The following is a 17,322-nucleotide window of genomic DNA, read 5'->3' as shown; positions in this document are numbered from 1 at the left end:
AGGCTAGTTGCTAGGGAGAGGAAGCTGGGCATTGCTACGTGACGTCATTACCCAGTGCCCACAGCCACTGTTTCCAGGCTGGGCTGTGGGCTACATTTTGCGCCATGGGGTCTGCTGCGATTTGGTGGGCTGTTGCTCTGGGGTGGTGGCGGGGCCTGTGTCCCACTTGGGGGAAGCCAAGTATTGCTTTGTGGGCTCCAGGTCTGTGGTGCTGTTTCTCTGTAAATGGCCAGTGCGCATCACAGCAGCTCCTGCATTGAGCATCTGCTCCCTGGTGGTCAGTGCATGTCATTGTGACCGGTTGGACAGTTGGACACTTAGCATATTAGCCTTTTATATATACAGATAATTTTTATTTTGTCTCATGAAGACCCAGGCCTTGTCTTGATGTTCCCCTGAATTAAAGAAAATAAGTCATACACTTATGTGCTATATATCACACTTCCAGATCACTTATTACTTACCAGAGCAGTATAGACATAATGGTTATTGTGGCAATATTTCTTGTCCTGAACAGGTCCAGAATAAAAACTTTCTCCTGCTTCAGGGGTCTTAGCTCCTGTAGCTAAAATAATGCAAATAACCATGAGATTAAGAGCTAGTGAGGAAGTATCTTTGGCCATGACAGCATGGGAAAAACTTATGCACTTTACCTTGAATCTGCTTAGAAATCAGGAATTCTCGGGGAATAAGAGCATGTACATATATGACGCTTTATTCTAACACAAATATTTGTGGCTAATTTAAGACAGAAGCCTTTAACATATATAACATTGGCTCCACTGTCTCTTATAGAAAGCCTAACTGCTAGCATAGCCATTCCTTGCCTCATGCCAATCACTATGGGCACCTGAATCACACTGAGTTGTGATCCTTGCATTGGTAGGGCTATATGCCTTGAGGGCCCTGTCTGCTTTTTATACTTTTCTTGTTGAGTTCTCTGAGTCAGAACAGACTTGAACAGATTTGAGTTAACTGTGGGACCTTGGAAAAGTTACTATTTATCCTCTCTCAGCCCCCATTTACTTCTCTGTAAAATAGGATGCCCCCAAAAACTGTATACACACTTTGAACAATTAATTCCAATGGGTTAAATCTGAAAAGAAAGAAATATCAATTGAGCTATCAGCTGTTAAGTGTGTATACATTTTGGAGGGATACTATATATATACATATTCCCCACAATATATATATAGAGTTGAGAAGATTAAATATAGCTTAACATATACCTGAACTATGTAAATGCCCAATACATTTTAAATGTTAACATTATTACTGCGCCATTGAGAAGATGCTAGCTGTCAGTGGTGAGTGGTAATTTCTTACTGCTGTCAATGGGCTCCCCTCCTTTACTTAAACAACAACAACTTTATTGTTGAAAGATTACATATGTCCTCCCCTTCCCCCCATTGACCCCTTCTAGCCTGCCCCTGCCCCTTACCCCAGGCCTTCACCACACTATAGTCTGTGTCCATGGGCGATGCATATACGTTCTTTGGTTAATCTCTTCCCACTCACCCATCCCCACCTACCCTCTGAGCCCTCTTTTACTTTTAATTTACTGATGTTAATTTGCCATGAGTTAGGAATCTAGATAACCAAGCTTATTAGCATTCAAACTAAAAAGTTACAAGGCTCTGGGGTGGAGAATCTCTGTGGGATAAAGTGCAAGGACTTTATGGTGTGTGTACAGTGAGGCTGAGGAAGGAGGTTCAATAATAAAAGAAGTGAGGGTGCCCGCTGCCTTTGTAGCTGGTGTTCCCCAGATATTAGCATCCTTCTCTCAGGAATAATCAGACGCCTCCTCATGCAGCTCACGGGCATATTACCTTGTTTCTTCTATGCTACTTGGAGCATGCTGCTCTGTTATGACCACAAAGCAAAGCCCCTGCATCGCTGAAGGGAACCTGGAGGGCTCTGGGAGTAGTGCTATGCACAGGTGGGACCTGTGAGTCAGGCCTATGCTGACATTTGGTGCTTCCACAGGGCCCTTGTGAAAATGCAGATTGCTGGATCCCACCTAAACCTGCTTAATTACACACTCTTTTTGGGGGGGGGGGGGGGGGGTGGCAGATGCCTGGGAATCTGAATTTTAAGGTCCCTTGAGTGATTGTGATAGGCAGCCACATTCGGAAACTTCAGGATAAGAACATTCGTATATCCAGTGCTCATGCTTGGCCTGTGTGAAGCCACCAAAATGCCTTTGGACCAGGCACCAAGCAAGTTGGAGATGCTTCAGAAAGGAAATCCGAGAAGCTTGAGATTGCTTTCCAAATGATACTACTTTTCATTCTTTCCTGTCCAAGTTAACACCACTGCTCCTCGTATCAGGTAAAAAAGCCCAGGTAAGTGCATGCACTTTTGCACTGGAGAGACCGAGTGAGACTTCTAGCTGTGGATCCTGGGAAAATTACTTAACTTCTCTGTACCTCGGTTTCCTCTCCCGAGAAACAGGCATATGGCTAGCATGAGCATCTGGCAGATTTGCCATCACCATCGCGAGCAGGCTGCATTTGCTGGCACAGGGCTCTGCAGATCCTCCTAAAGAAGATTCTACCTGGGAGGTGAGCAGGGGCAGTGACTGGGCCTTGGGAAAGCACAAGCCCCCTTTCCCTCCATGGGCCCAACCAGTTCAGGTCCAATGTGCCTCACGGCAGGAATAAAGGCAAGCGTTTAGGAGCCAGTGGTCCCGGATTGCGAGAGGGATGTCCGACTGCCGGTTTAGGCCCGATCCTGCTGTGGGATCGGGGCTAAACCGGCAGTCGGACATATCCCGAGGGGTCCCAGATTGTGAGAGGGTGCAGGCTGGGCTGAGGGACCCCCTCCGCTCAATGCATGAATTTCGTGCACCGGGCCTCTAGTATATATATAATATATATTCACCAGTATGTAGCTGCATCAATGGTATGGAGCAATACCAATAAAAAGTTGGAGATGAACTTGCAAAAAGGAAGGGAACTAATGTTTAGTTAACACTTGTTTATGCTAAGCAGTTTACATATATTATTGCATTTAATTCACACACAGCTCTTTATAGTGGGTTTTATCTCAGAATTTAATCATCGTTGTGTCTCTAAGGCCTTGGACAGAGCCTGGTACCTGGTGGGCACTCAAAATACATTGAATTAAATTAAATTCCATTAAGATCAAGAATGCGTGACTGACCCCAAGAGAAAACATCTGCAAATACTTACCTCCACAGGATCAAAAATCACCGCCGGGACCGCTACATTGTTCATTTTTGCAGCTTTTTGGATGATATCTTCAGCCTCTCTAAATCTTCTCTGGGATATCAGCCACCGCGGAGATTCAGGAATAAACCTAGAATTCATTTTTAATGGTTTATACTTTTTCACAAAGGCAGGGTTTGACACTATTAACCATAAGTTGTTCCCCAAATAATTTTTATTTTGTAAAATTCTAGTTGTTTTTCTTTTTAAGCTGAGGCCTCATAATATTTATAGGAATAAATAAAAGCGCTTTCACATTTCAAAGTTCTGAGCAAATCACAAGACTGGTCATCAGTTGTATTTGAAGCCAGGAGCAGTGCAAGGTATAACGTTAACTGTGCAGGGGTTTAAGCCAGGGTAGCTGGAGACGGCCATCAAAAACTTAATAGCCAAGTGTGGCTCTTAAAAGGAAACACAGCCCAGTGTCGCTCAGTGTGTCCGTGCCTAGGAGACTTCCTGGAGCCCCAGCTGGTGCTGCGCTCAAGTCTATGTGTTAAGACGGCCACCTATGCCCCTCGGGCACTTCCTGTCCTCAGCAGAGAAGGTGGGTGCCCTGACTCCTCCTGTGGGCTGTCCTCCTCACCTTCAACAGAGCCCCGGGTCAGCGAGCCCCCAAACCAGATTTGGGGAGACAGCCAATGTTGTCTTTTTCTTTAATGTCTAGAAAGTTAATTTTAAAAATTATACAATCTTCCTACATTTTAACTGATGGTCAAACACAGTTGACTTCTTTCCTAATTTTTCTATTTTTTCTTTTTCTATTTATTTTTATCACGCACATATTTATTTATATTTTAACATTCCTTCCCAGTTTTTATTTCTTAGGATTCCTTAGCCATTCTTCTGCCGGCTCTTGTTTTCCTTACCTATTCATCAGTACTTAGTTATACTAGAAAGTAAATATTACGTGTAGCAGATACAGAGGCCTCCTATACTTAAATGGGCCCCTCCAAAGCCTCAAGAGGAATGACCTCAGAGCAAAAGACAACTGATCAAATAGCCAACCCCAGCTCCCTGTCCCAGCCTCCCAGCACAATGGCTGAAAACTGAACCCAGTTTGCATTTTTCAGAAGATGCCCTTACGTGGTCCCCGTTGCAACCATGATGATGTCAGGTCACTGACCTTCAGTAATTAGAGCTGGGCTGTCCAGTACAGTAGCCACTAACCGCATGCAGCTCTTGAGCTAGTGTGACTGAGGAAATGAATTTTAATTTCATTTACTTTTAATCAATTTTAATTTAAAAAGCAGCATGTGGCGAGTGACTACTGTCAGTGCAGAATGAGGGGTCTTACTACACAGTGTACATCAGGGCACTTTGGCTTCTGAGCAGTATCTTTCCCCAACCAGGTTGTTCTAAAAATATCCCATCTTTCTTACTACAGGCCCTGAGGGCCATCATTGGCCTCAGGTTCCTAACGTGTAGGCAGCTGGATATTGCAAAGTTTTCCCCACGTTGCATCTATGGGCTCCCTCCCCACCCTCTATCACATACTTCATTTAAACTTGTGGGCAAGCCTTTTAAAGGGAACTTGGGGTGTAAAAAATCCCCAAGCCACCTGCAATGACTCTGTTCCCCTCCCATTTCCAGCCACGCACTCAGGCTGACTGCAATCCCTACTACTGAACTGCCATGGGTTTTGGTGTACGAAGAATCAAGTCTAGCTGATCACTTATAAAGTCAGTGGAGCACCACGCGAGGTTGTACACGATAGTCTCTCTGTAGTTTTAATTCACAATGAACAGGGGAGGGGGTTGCTGGAGAGTCTGTGTCCCTCACTGACGGGTGGCAGAGAGCCCGGCAGCCCGAAGCATCCCCACACCATCCCAGCCCATCGTTCCAGCATCGTAAGGACAAGATGTTCAGAACAAAGTGATTTTGTTTTTGTAGGAAAATGGTAAGACTATTGTTTTAACCTTGCAGGACCAGCATGCAGCTTGTTAGTGCTGGCCCTGGACGGCGTCTGTGTGGGGCAGTGCTGGCCCTGAACAGTGTGCCCATAGCCAGGAGCACTCCCAGACCAGCCAGTGAGCAGCAGAAGATAGGACTCTCCTTAGGGCAAGAGCGAGGCCGCTCCTCATGGGATGGGCCTTCTCAGCTGGAAACTCAAGGGCCTGACCTATCAGAGTTATTCCTTGCTGTGCTGTTTGGTTCTGAGGGAAAGATCCAAGTCCCACAAATTAAAATCCCTACTAATCTCTTAGTTAATCAGAACCCTTCTATTTTTATTCATTCTCTCTCTCTCTCTCTCTCTCTCTCTCTCTCTCTCTCTCTCTCTCCCCTCTGAGAGAAGTATATAGTTATAAGTTTGATTATAACATTTTTAAAAGTACTGGTCTCTTATGCCAAAAGGATGAGAGCCAGGGAACATAAATTATTAAAATCATTCATCTGAAGAGGCAGAAAATAACCTATGAATAATCTTGTCTTGTGTCTTCAGAGAGCACTAGGTCACCAAAAGCATTTACACTAGATTCAGTTAGCAAGGAGTTGTGGGTAGAGGGTGTGATGATGTTGATGATGATGGTGACTCCTCTTCCAGAAAATGGCCCTTGCTTTCCTCGGAGGCAGAGCTGTGCAGATGATGGTCCGCCCTTATTCACCATAAGCTTTCCTAATCATCAGACTGGGTTCCAGAGGAAACCTCCAAATCAGAATAGTAGCTAACCTTTCACACACTGTCTCTCACATTCCAGGGAAATAAGGGGGGGAAAGGTGCTCTCTCCCCCCATGCACACCCATGCCAAAAATTTACACTGGTAAACCATAGAGTTTTAGAGGTCATAAGGAGATAGTAGCTTGGAGTGGGTCCAACCTGAGCCATCTGGTTCAACAGGGCCAATATGTGCTACCTATCAGCCTCTATGGCTGCACAACACTTGCAGCAAGATAACGGACTTACAGGCACCTCTCCAGGCAGCGTGTCCACAGGACAGGGCAACCAGGAGGGCTAGTCTAAATTGTGAGTTCCAAAAAGTGATCAAAGGAGCATTCACTGTGTGCAAGTAGGTAGGACTCAAACAGTCACTGCTGGGATATTTGTTGTTGCTGTTGTTAATCTTCATCTGAGGATATTTTCCCATTGATTTTTAGAGAGAGTGGAAGGGAAAGAGGGGGTGACATTGATGTGAGAGACACACACATCAGTTGCCTCCTGCACACTCCTCAACTGAACCCGGGGATCCAACCTGCAACCAAGGTACCTGCCCTTGACTGGGAACCAAACCTGAAACCCTTTGGTACATGGGCCATTGCTCTAACCACTGAACTACACTGACCAGGGCACTGCTGGGAGATTTGATTTCGATGTCCTGAAACCAAACAAAAAAGAAGGGAGAGGGAGAGGGAGAGGGAGAGGGAGAGGGAGAGGGAGAGAGAGAGAGAGAGAGAGAGAGCCAGGCCCAGTGATGGAAGAAATCCCTTTTCCTCTTGCTTAAATGTGAAAAACCAAAGAAATGGGGAATCCCCAAAAAGAGGGTGTGGCTGGGACCAGATTCCCTTTTTCTTAATCTGCTCTCTCACCTGAAATCTCCCACGGAACCATAGAGGGAAAACCTAAGATTAGTGATTTTGTGATTGTGTGATTCCCATACTCATGTGTCAAAATGGGGTTGGCGGGTTGAGGGAGGAGAGAAGAGGTCATTTCTCTGACAACTCACTAAAGGGAAGTAATTCTCTTGCCTTTCTAGATAAAGCAGATAAATAGGCACTCCTTAGATCAGTGATGGTGAACCTATGACACGGGTGTCAGAGGTGACACGCGAACTCATTTTTTTGGTTGATTTTTCTTTATTAAATGGCATTTAAATATATAAAATAAATATCAAAAATATAAGTCTTTGTTTTACTATAGTTGCAAATATCAAAAAATTTCTATATGTGACACGGCACCAGAGTTAAGTTAGGGTTTTCCAAAATGCTGACACGCTGAGCTCAAAAGGTTCGCCATCACTGCCTTAGATGCTGGAGGACAGAAACTACATTAGTTGAGTCCATAGGGAGAAAGAGAGTTCCTAGAGAAAAGTGTCAAAACACCTGGGGTGGGAGGGGCGGTAGAGTTCTAAACAACAAAACCCAACAAGACCATCTCCACAAATAAAAACCACCACCAACAGCAGACAAGACTGGGGAGGGGCAAAGGCTGGATTTCCTGAGAAGGTGCTTCGTGGGACAGAGGAGAATTAAACCCCAGCACACAGACCCACCCAGCCAGTCTCTGGGCTTTGAGGCCCAGCCTCAGCCAGCTCCAGTGAGATCACACCAGGGTCAGCACCAGGCTCTCGGCTCCAGGCTGTGCTGGCCAGCAGCAGGGGGCTGTCTGGGGCTGAGCCACACTCACCACCATAGCGGGACGCACAGCAGCCCCGGCACGGTCAGCGCCAGCAGCAGCATCCGCCAGTCTCTGATGAAGTAAGCAAACAGTGGCAGCAGCATGTAGCCAACTGCAAAAAATGTGCACACTCCTAACGTAGAGAATATAATACGAACTGACTTGCCAAGAATTTCTGTTCCTGTTCAAAACAAGGGAGGAATATTAGCATTTTAACTCACTTTAATATTTGCTTTATACATCATTACCTGGCAGAGTTCAAACTGTAGTCACTTACAGAAGGGAAAAGGCGTTTGTTTCATAGCCCAGGGCAGGAGTGGTCAGGGTGGAGGAAGGTGGGAAGTGACTCAAGACTTATCACCTTATGGAAAGCTAAGTTTTCATTTTAAAAGAGCCATAGATTTTTTTTTTTTTATAAAGATCATTTCATGTCTTAGAAATAGCAAGCCCAGCCCCAAGAGGTAACCTCTTCTGGGAATGCCACATTTCCAAAACCAGAGCCCCAGGGTGAGGAGCAAGAGGTGGTCCAGGAGACAGTGGGGGCTCTTTTGAGGCGCTTTGCAGGGGCACCGTGCCTTGAGCCTTTCCCACTGTTCTCCACCGCACAGACACAGGCACTGGAGAGCTCAGTCACCGAGTGGTGCTCGGACACTCTCAGCCTCCCGTGAGCCCTGAGAAGTGATACATGGGATCCAGCTGGCTCTGGAATGTGCACAGAACAGGCCTCGGAGCCAGGGGCTAGTTCCTCTGCAGCCACATTGTGCCCAGGGATCAGCCCCAGGCAGACACAGACCATTTAGACCAGGAAAGAAAGAAGGCGCAGTTCTGCTGGCCCAGCAGACAGCGGCCCTGGAGCTGGCCACACATGCAGGGAACTCCACTGAGCTTTCCCAGAACAGCACAAAGGCCCAAGACTGCTTGGTGTTGGGCCCTGTTTTGGGAAAGGACATGCAGGTGGCTGTTGGGTCCTGCTCTGCTCAGAGCCACAATGGCTGGCTTGGCACCAGTTCTCCCAGAGACGCCGCCCGCCCTTCAGAATCCAAGAACAAACTCCCTCTGTTGTCCCGAAGCTCCAGGCCCTCTCCACAGAGTCCACTCGTGGTCCCCAGGGGCGGAGATCTGGCCAATGGCAAGCGCTCCGCCTTTTGTTTGAGGTCTTTCCACCACTACACAGAAGTAGTCCAGAAAATACAAAATAGACCATTCAAACATCATTCAGGTTTGGCTTTCAAGACAGGTTTTCTCAACCATGTTTAAATGCCCTAATCACAGACTAAGGAATAAGGGGCTAATTACAGAGAAGTAGTAAAATTACTGATTTCCCATGCCTTCCTGTTCCAGCCCCTGCCCCACTTCTTCCTTACTCAGCCTGACTGAGCCATACGCCTCTGAGGCTCCCTCTGAAACAGCCATTTCTAAAACCAGACTGATAGACATGGCCAGTACTGCGTGCCTCTCTCATCCTAGAGACTGTGGACAAGAGACCCAACCACCCAGGCATTTCTCAGCCTCTAAATTCATTTCCAAGGATCGGGCCTGACCATTTTGAGGATCATGAATGTTATTTCCAGATCTTTTCTTACTGCATTAATGACCTTCCTACCACTCCATAGGAAGACTGCCCATGCCATGGTTTCTAAACACTTTGCCTGTGATTATCATGACATAGAAATGAATGGGGGGTGTTTTATTCCTGAGCAGAGATTCAGAAGTGAAGTGGCAGAGGATTTGATTGCGGAGAACAGAAAGTGCACAGGACCATGTGAGAAATCTTGTAGACTCATGAGGCCAAGGGAGCTCCCTCATAGTTCCATGCCCCTGATCAGAGAGAGGTTATACCACTAGATTCCTGGATCATCTCCCTCCCTAAGTTTGGGTCCCAGGCCAGAACAGAGTTGTTCTGACTTTGCTGAGTAACCATGGGGGACAGATGCTTCGTAAATCTACCTCTTTGCCTTTCTGTGCATGGAGCAATGTGGATGGCATGAACCTGAATAGTTGCTTGTTAGCACGACTTTCTGCTCTCTGACTTTTAGATAATCACCTTCCTAAACCATCACCATCATCACCATCATCGTCATCTTCATAGCTAGCATTTTTTTTTTGAGTTGGCACTTTGTGTCAGGTTCCAGATTAAGTGTTAACCTGTATTATCTTTTTGAATCTTCACAATAATTATAGAAGAATATTACTTCTATCTTATAATGTAATCTGCTGAGACTTAAAGAGTTGGAATACATTGCCTAACTTCACACATATGTAATAAATGGGGCATCCAGGATTTAAGTCTGGTCTGTTTTTTTATAAATATATATTTTTATTGATTTCAAAGAGAGGAACTGAGAGGGAGAGAGGGATAGAAACATCAATCAAGAGACAGAATCACTGATTGGCTGCCTCCTGCATGCCCCCTGCTGGGGATCAAGCCCACAACTTGGGCATGTGCCCTGACCAGGAATTGAACTGTGACCTCTTGGCTCATAGGTCAACACTCAACCACTGAGCAACACTGACCGGGCAAGTCTGGTCTGTTTGACCTATGGGTAACGTCTAAAAAAAAATAATCTGGGGACAGAGCCTAGGCCCTATCGAGCAGACCTTCAACTGAGATTCTGGAGGAGACACACGTGGGTGAGGCCATATCTCCTTTCAGAAGGGAGGATTTGCATTTTATTTGCCTGGGCTGGTCTTTGAACCAGCTGGAGACCAGTTGGTCTTGGTCTGGTAGGGCCTCTGAGTGCCTCTCAGGAGTAAAACTCTGACATCTAAGCTAAAGGGGCATTTCGGCCACAATGTTTGCCCACTGATTGCCACCACCAACTATCTGAGCACTCTCTCCAAGAAGGAGGGACTCAGAGAGGGCCAGCCTCACTTCCACACTGATCGGGGCCTTTCTGTGGTAGTCAATCACGGATCCAGTCAGGCACTACTGAATCCATTCCCTGTGGAGGCAAGACCTGCCCCTCCATGAATGACCAACAGAGGCCTGCCGCTGACCCCAGGCCAAGAAACAAGACCATGGTGCAGTCGCCAGGATATGAGGTAGGACCCAGGAGTTCCTGGGCTCCTTGATGCTCATGTGTTATTCAAGTGACTCACAGTCCTACTTTATGAAGTTAATTACTATGGGAACTGAGATAACGTATGTAAAGTGACTTGTAGAGTGTCTGGCATATGGTAGGTGCTCAAGAACATAATTCCTTTATTCTGGTCAAACAGTTGAAATGTGCTAGGTGTTAGGGGAATGATGGGAAGTACAGTGCCTTTGACCAAGAGACCCAATGGAAGGCAGCAAAACCTCTCTTTGCTCCCCAGAAAATACTCAGAAGTCTCTTCAAATTAACAATATTCTCCTGCTCAGGGCCTCCTATCTCCCCTCGATGAACCTTCACAGATCATTCTAGTTACAAGTAACCTTTCCTGTTTCTGCGTACACCCATAAAAGTTACCTGCACCCCCCTCCTGCCTCACCCATGATGACCCATGTCCTTAGTAATAACTATTCTCAGCCTCTGCCAACCAGATGTGAACTCTTTGAAAACAGGAGTGAGTCCTTGCTTCTTCCCTCACATAGTGCAGTGCAAACAAGGGGTGTCAGCAAATTTCTGCATCTTTTTAAATGTATTTCTACCCCATTTCATCCCTTGAAGATTTTGAATGTAATAAAATGATGATATCATTAAAATAATAAATAAAGGTTAAAAGTTATGTCCTAGAGTAAAGTATAAAAATTTGCAACTGATCACTTTGGAAAACAGTCTGTCAGTTCCTTAAATGGTTAAACATATATTACCATAAGACCCAGCAATTCCACTCCTAGGTACATACTGTAGAGTACTGAAAACATATCCACAAAAATATCGTACTTGAATGTTCATAGCACATCCTATATAATAAAAGCCTAATATGCAAATTGTCCCCTCTACTGGAGTTCAACCGGGAGTTTGACTGGGAGTTCGAAGTCAGTTCCTTAAATGGTTAAACATATATTACCATAAGACCCAGCAATTCCACTCCTAGGTACATACTGTAGAGTACTGAAAACATATCCACAAAAATATCGTACTTGAATGTTCATAGCACATCCTATATAATAAAGGCCTAATATGCAAATTGTCCCCTCTACCGGAGTTCAACCGGGAGTTTGACTGGGAGTTCGACCAGGGGGCGGGGCCAGCCGTCCAACCATGGGAAGGGAGGCCCCAGCTGGCAGCTGGCAGCCCCTAGGGACCCTACCCGTGCACGAATTTTGTGCACTGGGCCTATAGTTATTCATAACAGCCCGAAAGTGGAAACAACCCAGATGTCCATCCACTCATGAATGGATGAACAGTATGTGGAATGTTCTTACAATGGAATATTGATTCATGCTACGACATGGACCAACCCTGAAAATGTTAAGTGAAGGACTTCATCACAAAGGCCACATATTATATGAATCCATTTCTCAGAAATGTCCAGAATAGACAAATCCATATAGACAGAAAGTACATTAGTGGCTGTAGGTGCTGGGGAAAGAGGGGAATGGGGAGTGGCTGCTAATGGGTACAGGGTGTGTTTCGGGGTTGATGAAGCATTCTGGAGTTAAATAGAGTTGATAGTTGTACAACATTGTAAGTATACCAATAACCACTGAGTGATAAACTGTAAAAGAGTATTATGGTATACAAATTATATCTCAATTTAAAAACATTTAAAAATATGTGACTGATAAAGGCTGCAGAATTGGTATCGTTAAATTTCAATTTTTCCTGAGCTTTCTGGTAGCCAAAATAATAAAGGAAGATGCAATCAGTTGAATACTTATCAAAGGAACTATCAGAGCTTTAAATAGTTCAACATATTGGAACAAGTACTGCATAGGAGGTTGATGTTAGGAGTACTGGGAAAATATTAAAATTAATGGATCATTCCAGACAGGAGGCAGTTACGTGTGTGAAATAAATTTAAGCAGCTAGTTATGAGGGACGCCGCTGGCATTTTACCCACAAGGCTGTGGACTGGTTGAAGGCATTATTTCTGGGAAACAGTAGTAGGTTGTAACAGCAGCTGGAGTGTGGGGAGGGTCAGTGTCCTTTGTCCTGAGTGGTCATTTCCTCCTAAACCAGCCCCATTCCTCCTCTCCAGGGGTAGCCCCTTTATGTTCCCTTGGGTAGCATTGCTCTTCTCGCAGTGACTCTGGCAGGCTTCTTAAAAAGCAGAGCAAGGAGATCCACTTCTGCACCACTTAGAGAATGGGAGTAATTCAGCTCCTTGAATTAATGTTACTGTGAAGACTCTTAAAACTGGAGATCATCATCGGAGAGTCTTGCCAACTCTTCTTTAGAGCCAGAGGGCAAAGTGAAGGCCTAGACAGAACTGGTGAGCCCAGACTCCAAGCTTTGCTTTATTTTAAAGCAAAGAAACTCACCATGTTAGCCCTGAAACGCCAGAGGGAGCTGCTGTGCTGTGGGTAAGCCAATGCCCTGTACTGACTGGTCCTGTCACCTCACCACACCCCAGGCGCTGAGGAGGGAGCCCGCAGGTTCCAGGGTCAGGTTGGTTTTCAGTGACTCTCTTAAGAAGGTTCAGACCTGAGAACCCAACACAAAGCGTCTCGTACAAGGACACAAAGTCAGCAGCTTCCCACAGAGCACAGCTGAGTAAAATTACAGCCAGGGAGGCTCGTGAGCACCCTACAACAGCCCCAGGCCCAGGCCGATGCTGCACCCAGCGTCCTGCCTGCTGATCCTGGCTGGTACATCTAGGCTCTGACTGATCTTCCTTCCCCCTGGCCCTCTCCCTCTTCTCAGCATGGGCAGCAGGGAGGGGAGTAGGTTGTAGTGTCAGGGCCAGCTGGACGGGCTTCCTTGCAGGACACGTAGGGTGGGCTGCCCCGGCCTCATCCGGTCATACAGGGAAGGTTCCGTGGCCCCCGGAAGCACCCAGTGCCACTGGAAAGGCGGATCTCACTGCTGGCCACTCAGCAGAACCTGGCACAAACCCCACCTGGCTCCCAATCCCAATAACAGGGCTTCCCTGGCTTCACCACAATTCTCTGCCTTCTACTTCCGATGGTCCTTTGTGTCCTCCTGCCAGGGTGTGCTGGCCTCTGGCCGAGCTCTCTGTTTTGAGGAAGCCTGTTTAGTCTATGGTTCAAGCAGAGCCATACATTGGGCTTCTCAGATACTGGGAAGGTCACCACAAGGAAGACAGATTCTGGGGAATTTAGACAATGAGAAGGATAGACTTTGCTGTGCCCCAAACCCTGTGTCCTTGGGGCCCATCAGACAATTTCGGCCCCAAATTCCTCCAATCTCTGGTTTCCAGCATCATTGTCCTGAAGGTCTTTGTCCCTTATACAAATGACTTTCTTAAAAAACAAACAAACAAACAAACAAAACCACTTGCACCTCTCTTTCCCCCTACAGGGAAGAGAGAGGCCCCCTTCCTGCTGGAGCCGGTGAAGAGGGTGCTATCTACCAGGTCCATGTGGCTTCAACATGCCCTCCCCTCCTCCCCTTTTTAGACACCGAGGCTGGGCCCATGGCAAGGACTCTTCACAAATGATTAAAGGAGTGGAATTTGAATGATTCCATCTTGGCAACCCGACAAAGGGTGTACACATCCTCAACTAAGAAAACACAGCACCTCCAAATCCAATGAGTCATCCACACTCAAAAGGGATTAGAATCATCTTAGCAGATCAACTTTTGAGATAAGAAGCATCGTGCACCTTTCATTAAAGGTGTACTGCTAATAATTACACTGTGACAATAGGGATAAACTGGGATAGCAGTGAGCCCACAATGATATATTATCACACTAGACATGGCATTTGGTGTCTGTGGTCCCAGAGGTGTCCCCTCCTCTCACCTGTTCAGAGAGCAGGTGGGCTCAGAGAGCCTGTTAGGGACCCTCATGCCTGTGGAGTCCCTGATCAACCTGCGTGGAGCTCACCTCACTTCCTCCCAGGAAAAGCTGGTGAGGGCCCTGGGGACCTTCTCGTGGCCTTCAGCTTGCAGCCTCATATTCCAAAAGCAAGGCAGCTGCTCGGAGACAGGACTACTATCAGCAACCAGGCTGGTCCTGCGCACAGCTGATACCAGTATGCTCTAGGGGGAGAGCCAATCTGCTCAACGGTGGCGGGCTGGCACTGAACTCCGGTCTGATATGTGCCTCTCCCACTTGTGTACTGGCCACACCAACTCTCCTAAGTCCCTCCATGGGCTGTGCACAGCTACCAGGAACACTCTTTTGCCCTGTCCCAGGCAGAAGTCTCAAGCTTTCACAGCTCAGATCACAGAAATCCCTCCCCCAATGTCCCCCACTTTATGCCTCTCTCAAGCCCTGTGCTCCTGAAATGTGTCTCAGTTATTATGTAGCTGGTTCCCACCAACCTGAACTCTTAGTCGCCACACTTCAGGACCCGGCACAGCGCTGGCTCCCTGTGAGTGCCTGCCTTGTCCGTGTCTGATCAAAGAGCCTGTGGCTACAGGCCCCCCACCCCCACATCCCAAGCTGATCCCATTTTGGAAGCACAGCTCATAGGCTGAGGTGCTTCCTTCTGTGCTGGGTAAGAGCACTCCCTGTGCCCTTTTCCATACCCCCCTCTTCCCGGGCCTCTCAGAGGGCTGGCAGGAGAAGCCCCAAGGGTTAGAAGCCATTCCTACCTAGAATGAAGGCGACCACATAGTTGGAGATCTGGCCCATGCCGACAATGACAAATAACACGGTGAACATCTCCCAGTTGGTGGAGAAAATCTGCAGGAAGCTGAAGGCAGTCTGCACAGCCATGGTTGCAAAGAGGATGCTCTTCCTGCCAAACCTGTAGAGGATAGCACAGCACAAAACATGGCCCGGGCAGGTCACGGAGGCACTGCAACTCGGGCGTGTGGGAAGCACCGAGTCAGGCACTGCTGTAGACTTCATTTTGGGGGAGGGGGTTAGGACAGGCTTTTCTCTCTGTCATCCACATCCTCTCAGATGCCTCCTTGGTGAGGTCTCAGGCATCCATCTGCCCAGGAGTTACCTTGTGAGAGTCTAAGCCTCCTGTGGAACCTCCACATTTCAAAAGCACAGAGCAACTTATGCAAGGACCACGTGGAAATCACTTGAGAATGAGCCACAGGTAGAAGCTGCCACCACATTTCTAGAAGGCAGGTACAGCACAGACAGCAGGCACATCTCATATCAGCAACACGGGACCTCTCTGTGTCCAGAACCAAGACTCCCTCTATGGCAGCGGTCTTCAACCTTGGCTGCACTTGGAATCACCTTCAAAAAATGATGGAGCCTGCACCCGCCTCCCGAGATTCTTATGTCTGGGATGCAGTTTGGACATTGGGATTTAAACCATTTTTCCGAGTGAGTCTAATGTGCAACCAAAACTGTGAACCACTGCTCTGTGGGAAGTGTAGCTTCCAGGAACGTTCATTAGTGACCCTGTAGTTGGCTTAAATCTTAATTTCACATTTTGGTAGTGACCGATGGGAGAAACGGATCACAGATGTTAGCAGAACAGTCTCCTACCCCATTTTCCAAACTCAGGTCTCAGGCTGTTGAGCTCGGGGTCCCATTCGGCTTTGCAGGAGGCACAGCCCCCTCTCTGGGAGTCTTCCCAACACGGCCATTTAGCATTCCCACCTTCCTGCTCTATCCCCACAGAACACTCGGGGGTCAGTGGGCATTTCCCCTGGAGCTGTGATGCCTTCTCCCCAAGACTGTGAGCTGGAGATCAGCTCTGTGGCCCCCGTGCCCGGTCCACAGCAGAGGTGGTGCACATTAGCAAGCAGTTGCTCACTGTCTGGCCCTGACTCTGGCTGACGGCTGTTTGTGGATAGATCATGTCATCCAAGAGTTAGGGACGGGGTGGGAGGAGTGGTGATGGCAGTGTACCTTTTTAAAAATAATATAATTTTTTATTGATTTCTGAGAGGAAGGGAGAGGGAGAGGGAGATAGAAACATCAATGATGAGAGAGAATCATTGAGCTGCCTCCTGCATGCCTCCTCCTGGGGATCGAGGCTGGAACCCAGGCATGTGCCCTGACCAGAATCGAACCTGGGACCCTTCAGTCCGCAGGCCAACGCTCTATCCACTGAGCCAATCCAGCAAGGCCCACAACCATGCTTTTTAAATCATTCTGTCACTATCACTTTATCCTTCTGCTTTTCTTTATAGCCCTCCATCATCGGACACGTGGAAGTATATTTGTTGGCTAATTCTGTCTTCCCCACTAGAAGGCGAATTTCGTGAATTCAGGGTCTTTGTCTCTTTGTTCAGCACCTGGACCACTGGCTGGCTCCTAGTAAGCCCTGAACAGCTATTTCTTTAAATGAATGGAATAAGCCCAATGCTGCCTTTCTCAGTGGAGTAACAGAGGCTATCCTGAGCTTTTCTATTGAGTGTACGCACAATTGAGTTCCAAAAGAGGATGTTGGAATACCTGTCTACTTAAAAAGGATTAGAGAATTACCTGGGCAAAAGCAGCACTGGATTCTTACAGAGTTAAAGAAGATGCTTCCGCAACTGTGCCCCCTTCGAAAGACCTTAAAAGCTATCATCTTCCATAATGTTTTCTAGCCTGTTGAGCCTTTTACAAGAGCAGTGGAGACCATGGGCTCACTGGGAGTTGCGATGAATGAACAGCCATTATCTGTGCGTGCACAGCCTGAAAATTGCAGCCTTAGATACTGACATTCATCGAGAGAAGTTTCTGAGAGTCAGAGAGAGGCTACCATAGCTAAATATATTTATAGAGTTCTCTTGTCTTGACTTAGAA

At 47.0% G+C, this 17,322-nt stretch overlaps 1 protein-coding gene across 1 annotated transcript in view; it reads right to left on the bottom strand.

Annotated features, from left to right (window-relative positions):
- The window catches only part of SLC22A4 (solute carrier family 22 (organic cation/zwitterion transporter), member 4), a gene marked incomplete at its 5' end in the record, with an annotated part of 42,206 nt that overhangs the window by 9,740 nt on the left and 15,144 nt on the right, over positions 1 to 17,322 (bottom strand). Inside the window, 4 exons of the mRNA XM_005865619.2 lie at positions 465 to 565; positions 3,195 to 3,321; positions 7,570 to 7,741; positions 15,213 to 15,367. Coding sequence (XP_005865681.1) covers positions 465 to 565; positions 3,195 to 3,321; positions 7,570 to 7,741; positions 15,213 to 15,367 — 555 coding nt within the window. The remainder of the gene's footprint in view (positions 1 to 464; positions 566 to 3,194; positions 3,322 to 7,569; positions 7,742 to 15,212; positions 15,368 to 17,322) is intronic.

Source organism: Myotis brandtii, unplaced genomic scaffold, assembly GCF_000412655.1.
Source record: "Myotis brandtii unplaced genomic scaffold, ASM41265v1 scaffold208, whole genome shotgun sequence".
NCBI lineage: Eukaryota > Metazoa > Chordata > Mammalia > Chiroptera > Vespertilionidae > Myotis > Myotis brandtii.
The sequence above is the reverse complement of the archived record's forward strand: the minus strand, read 5'-3'. Positions and strand labels throughout refer to the sequence as shown.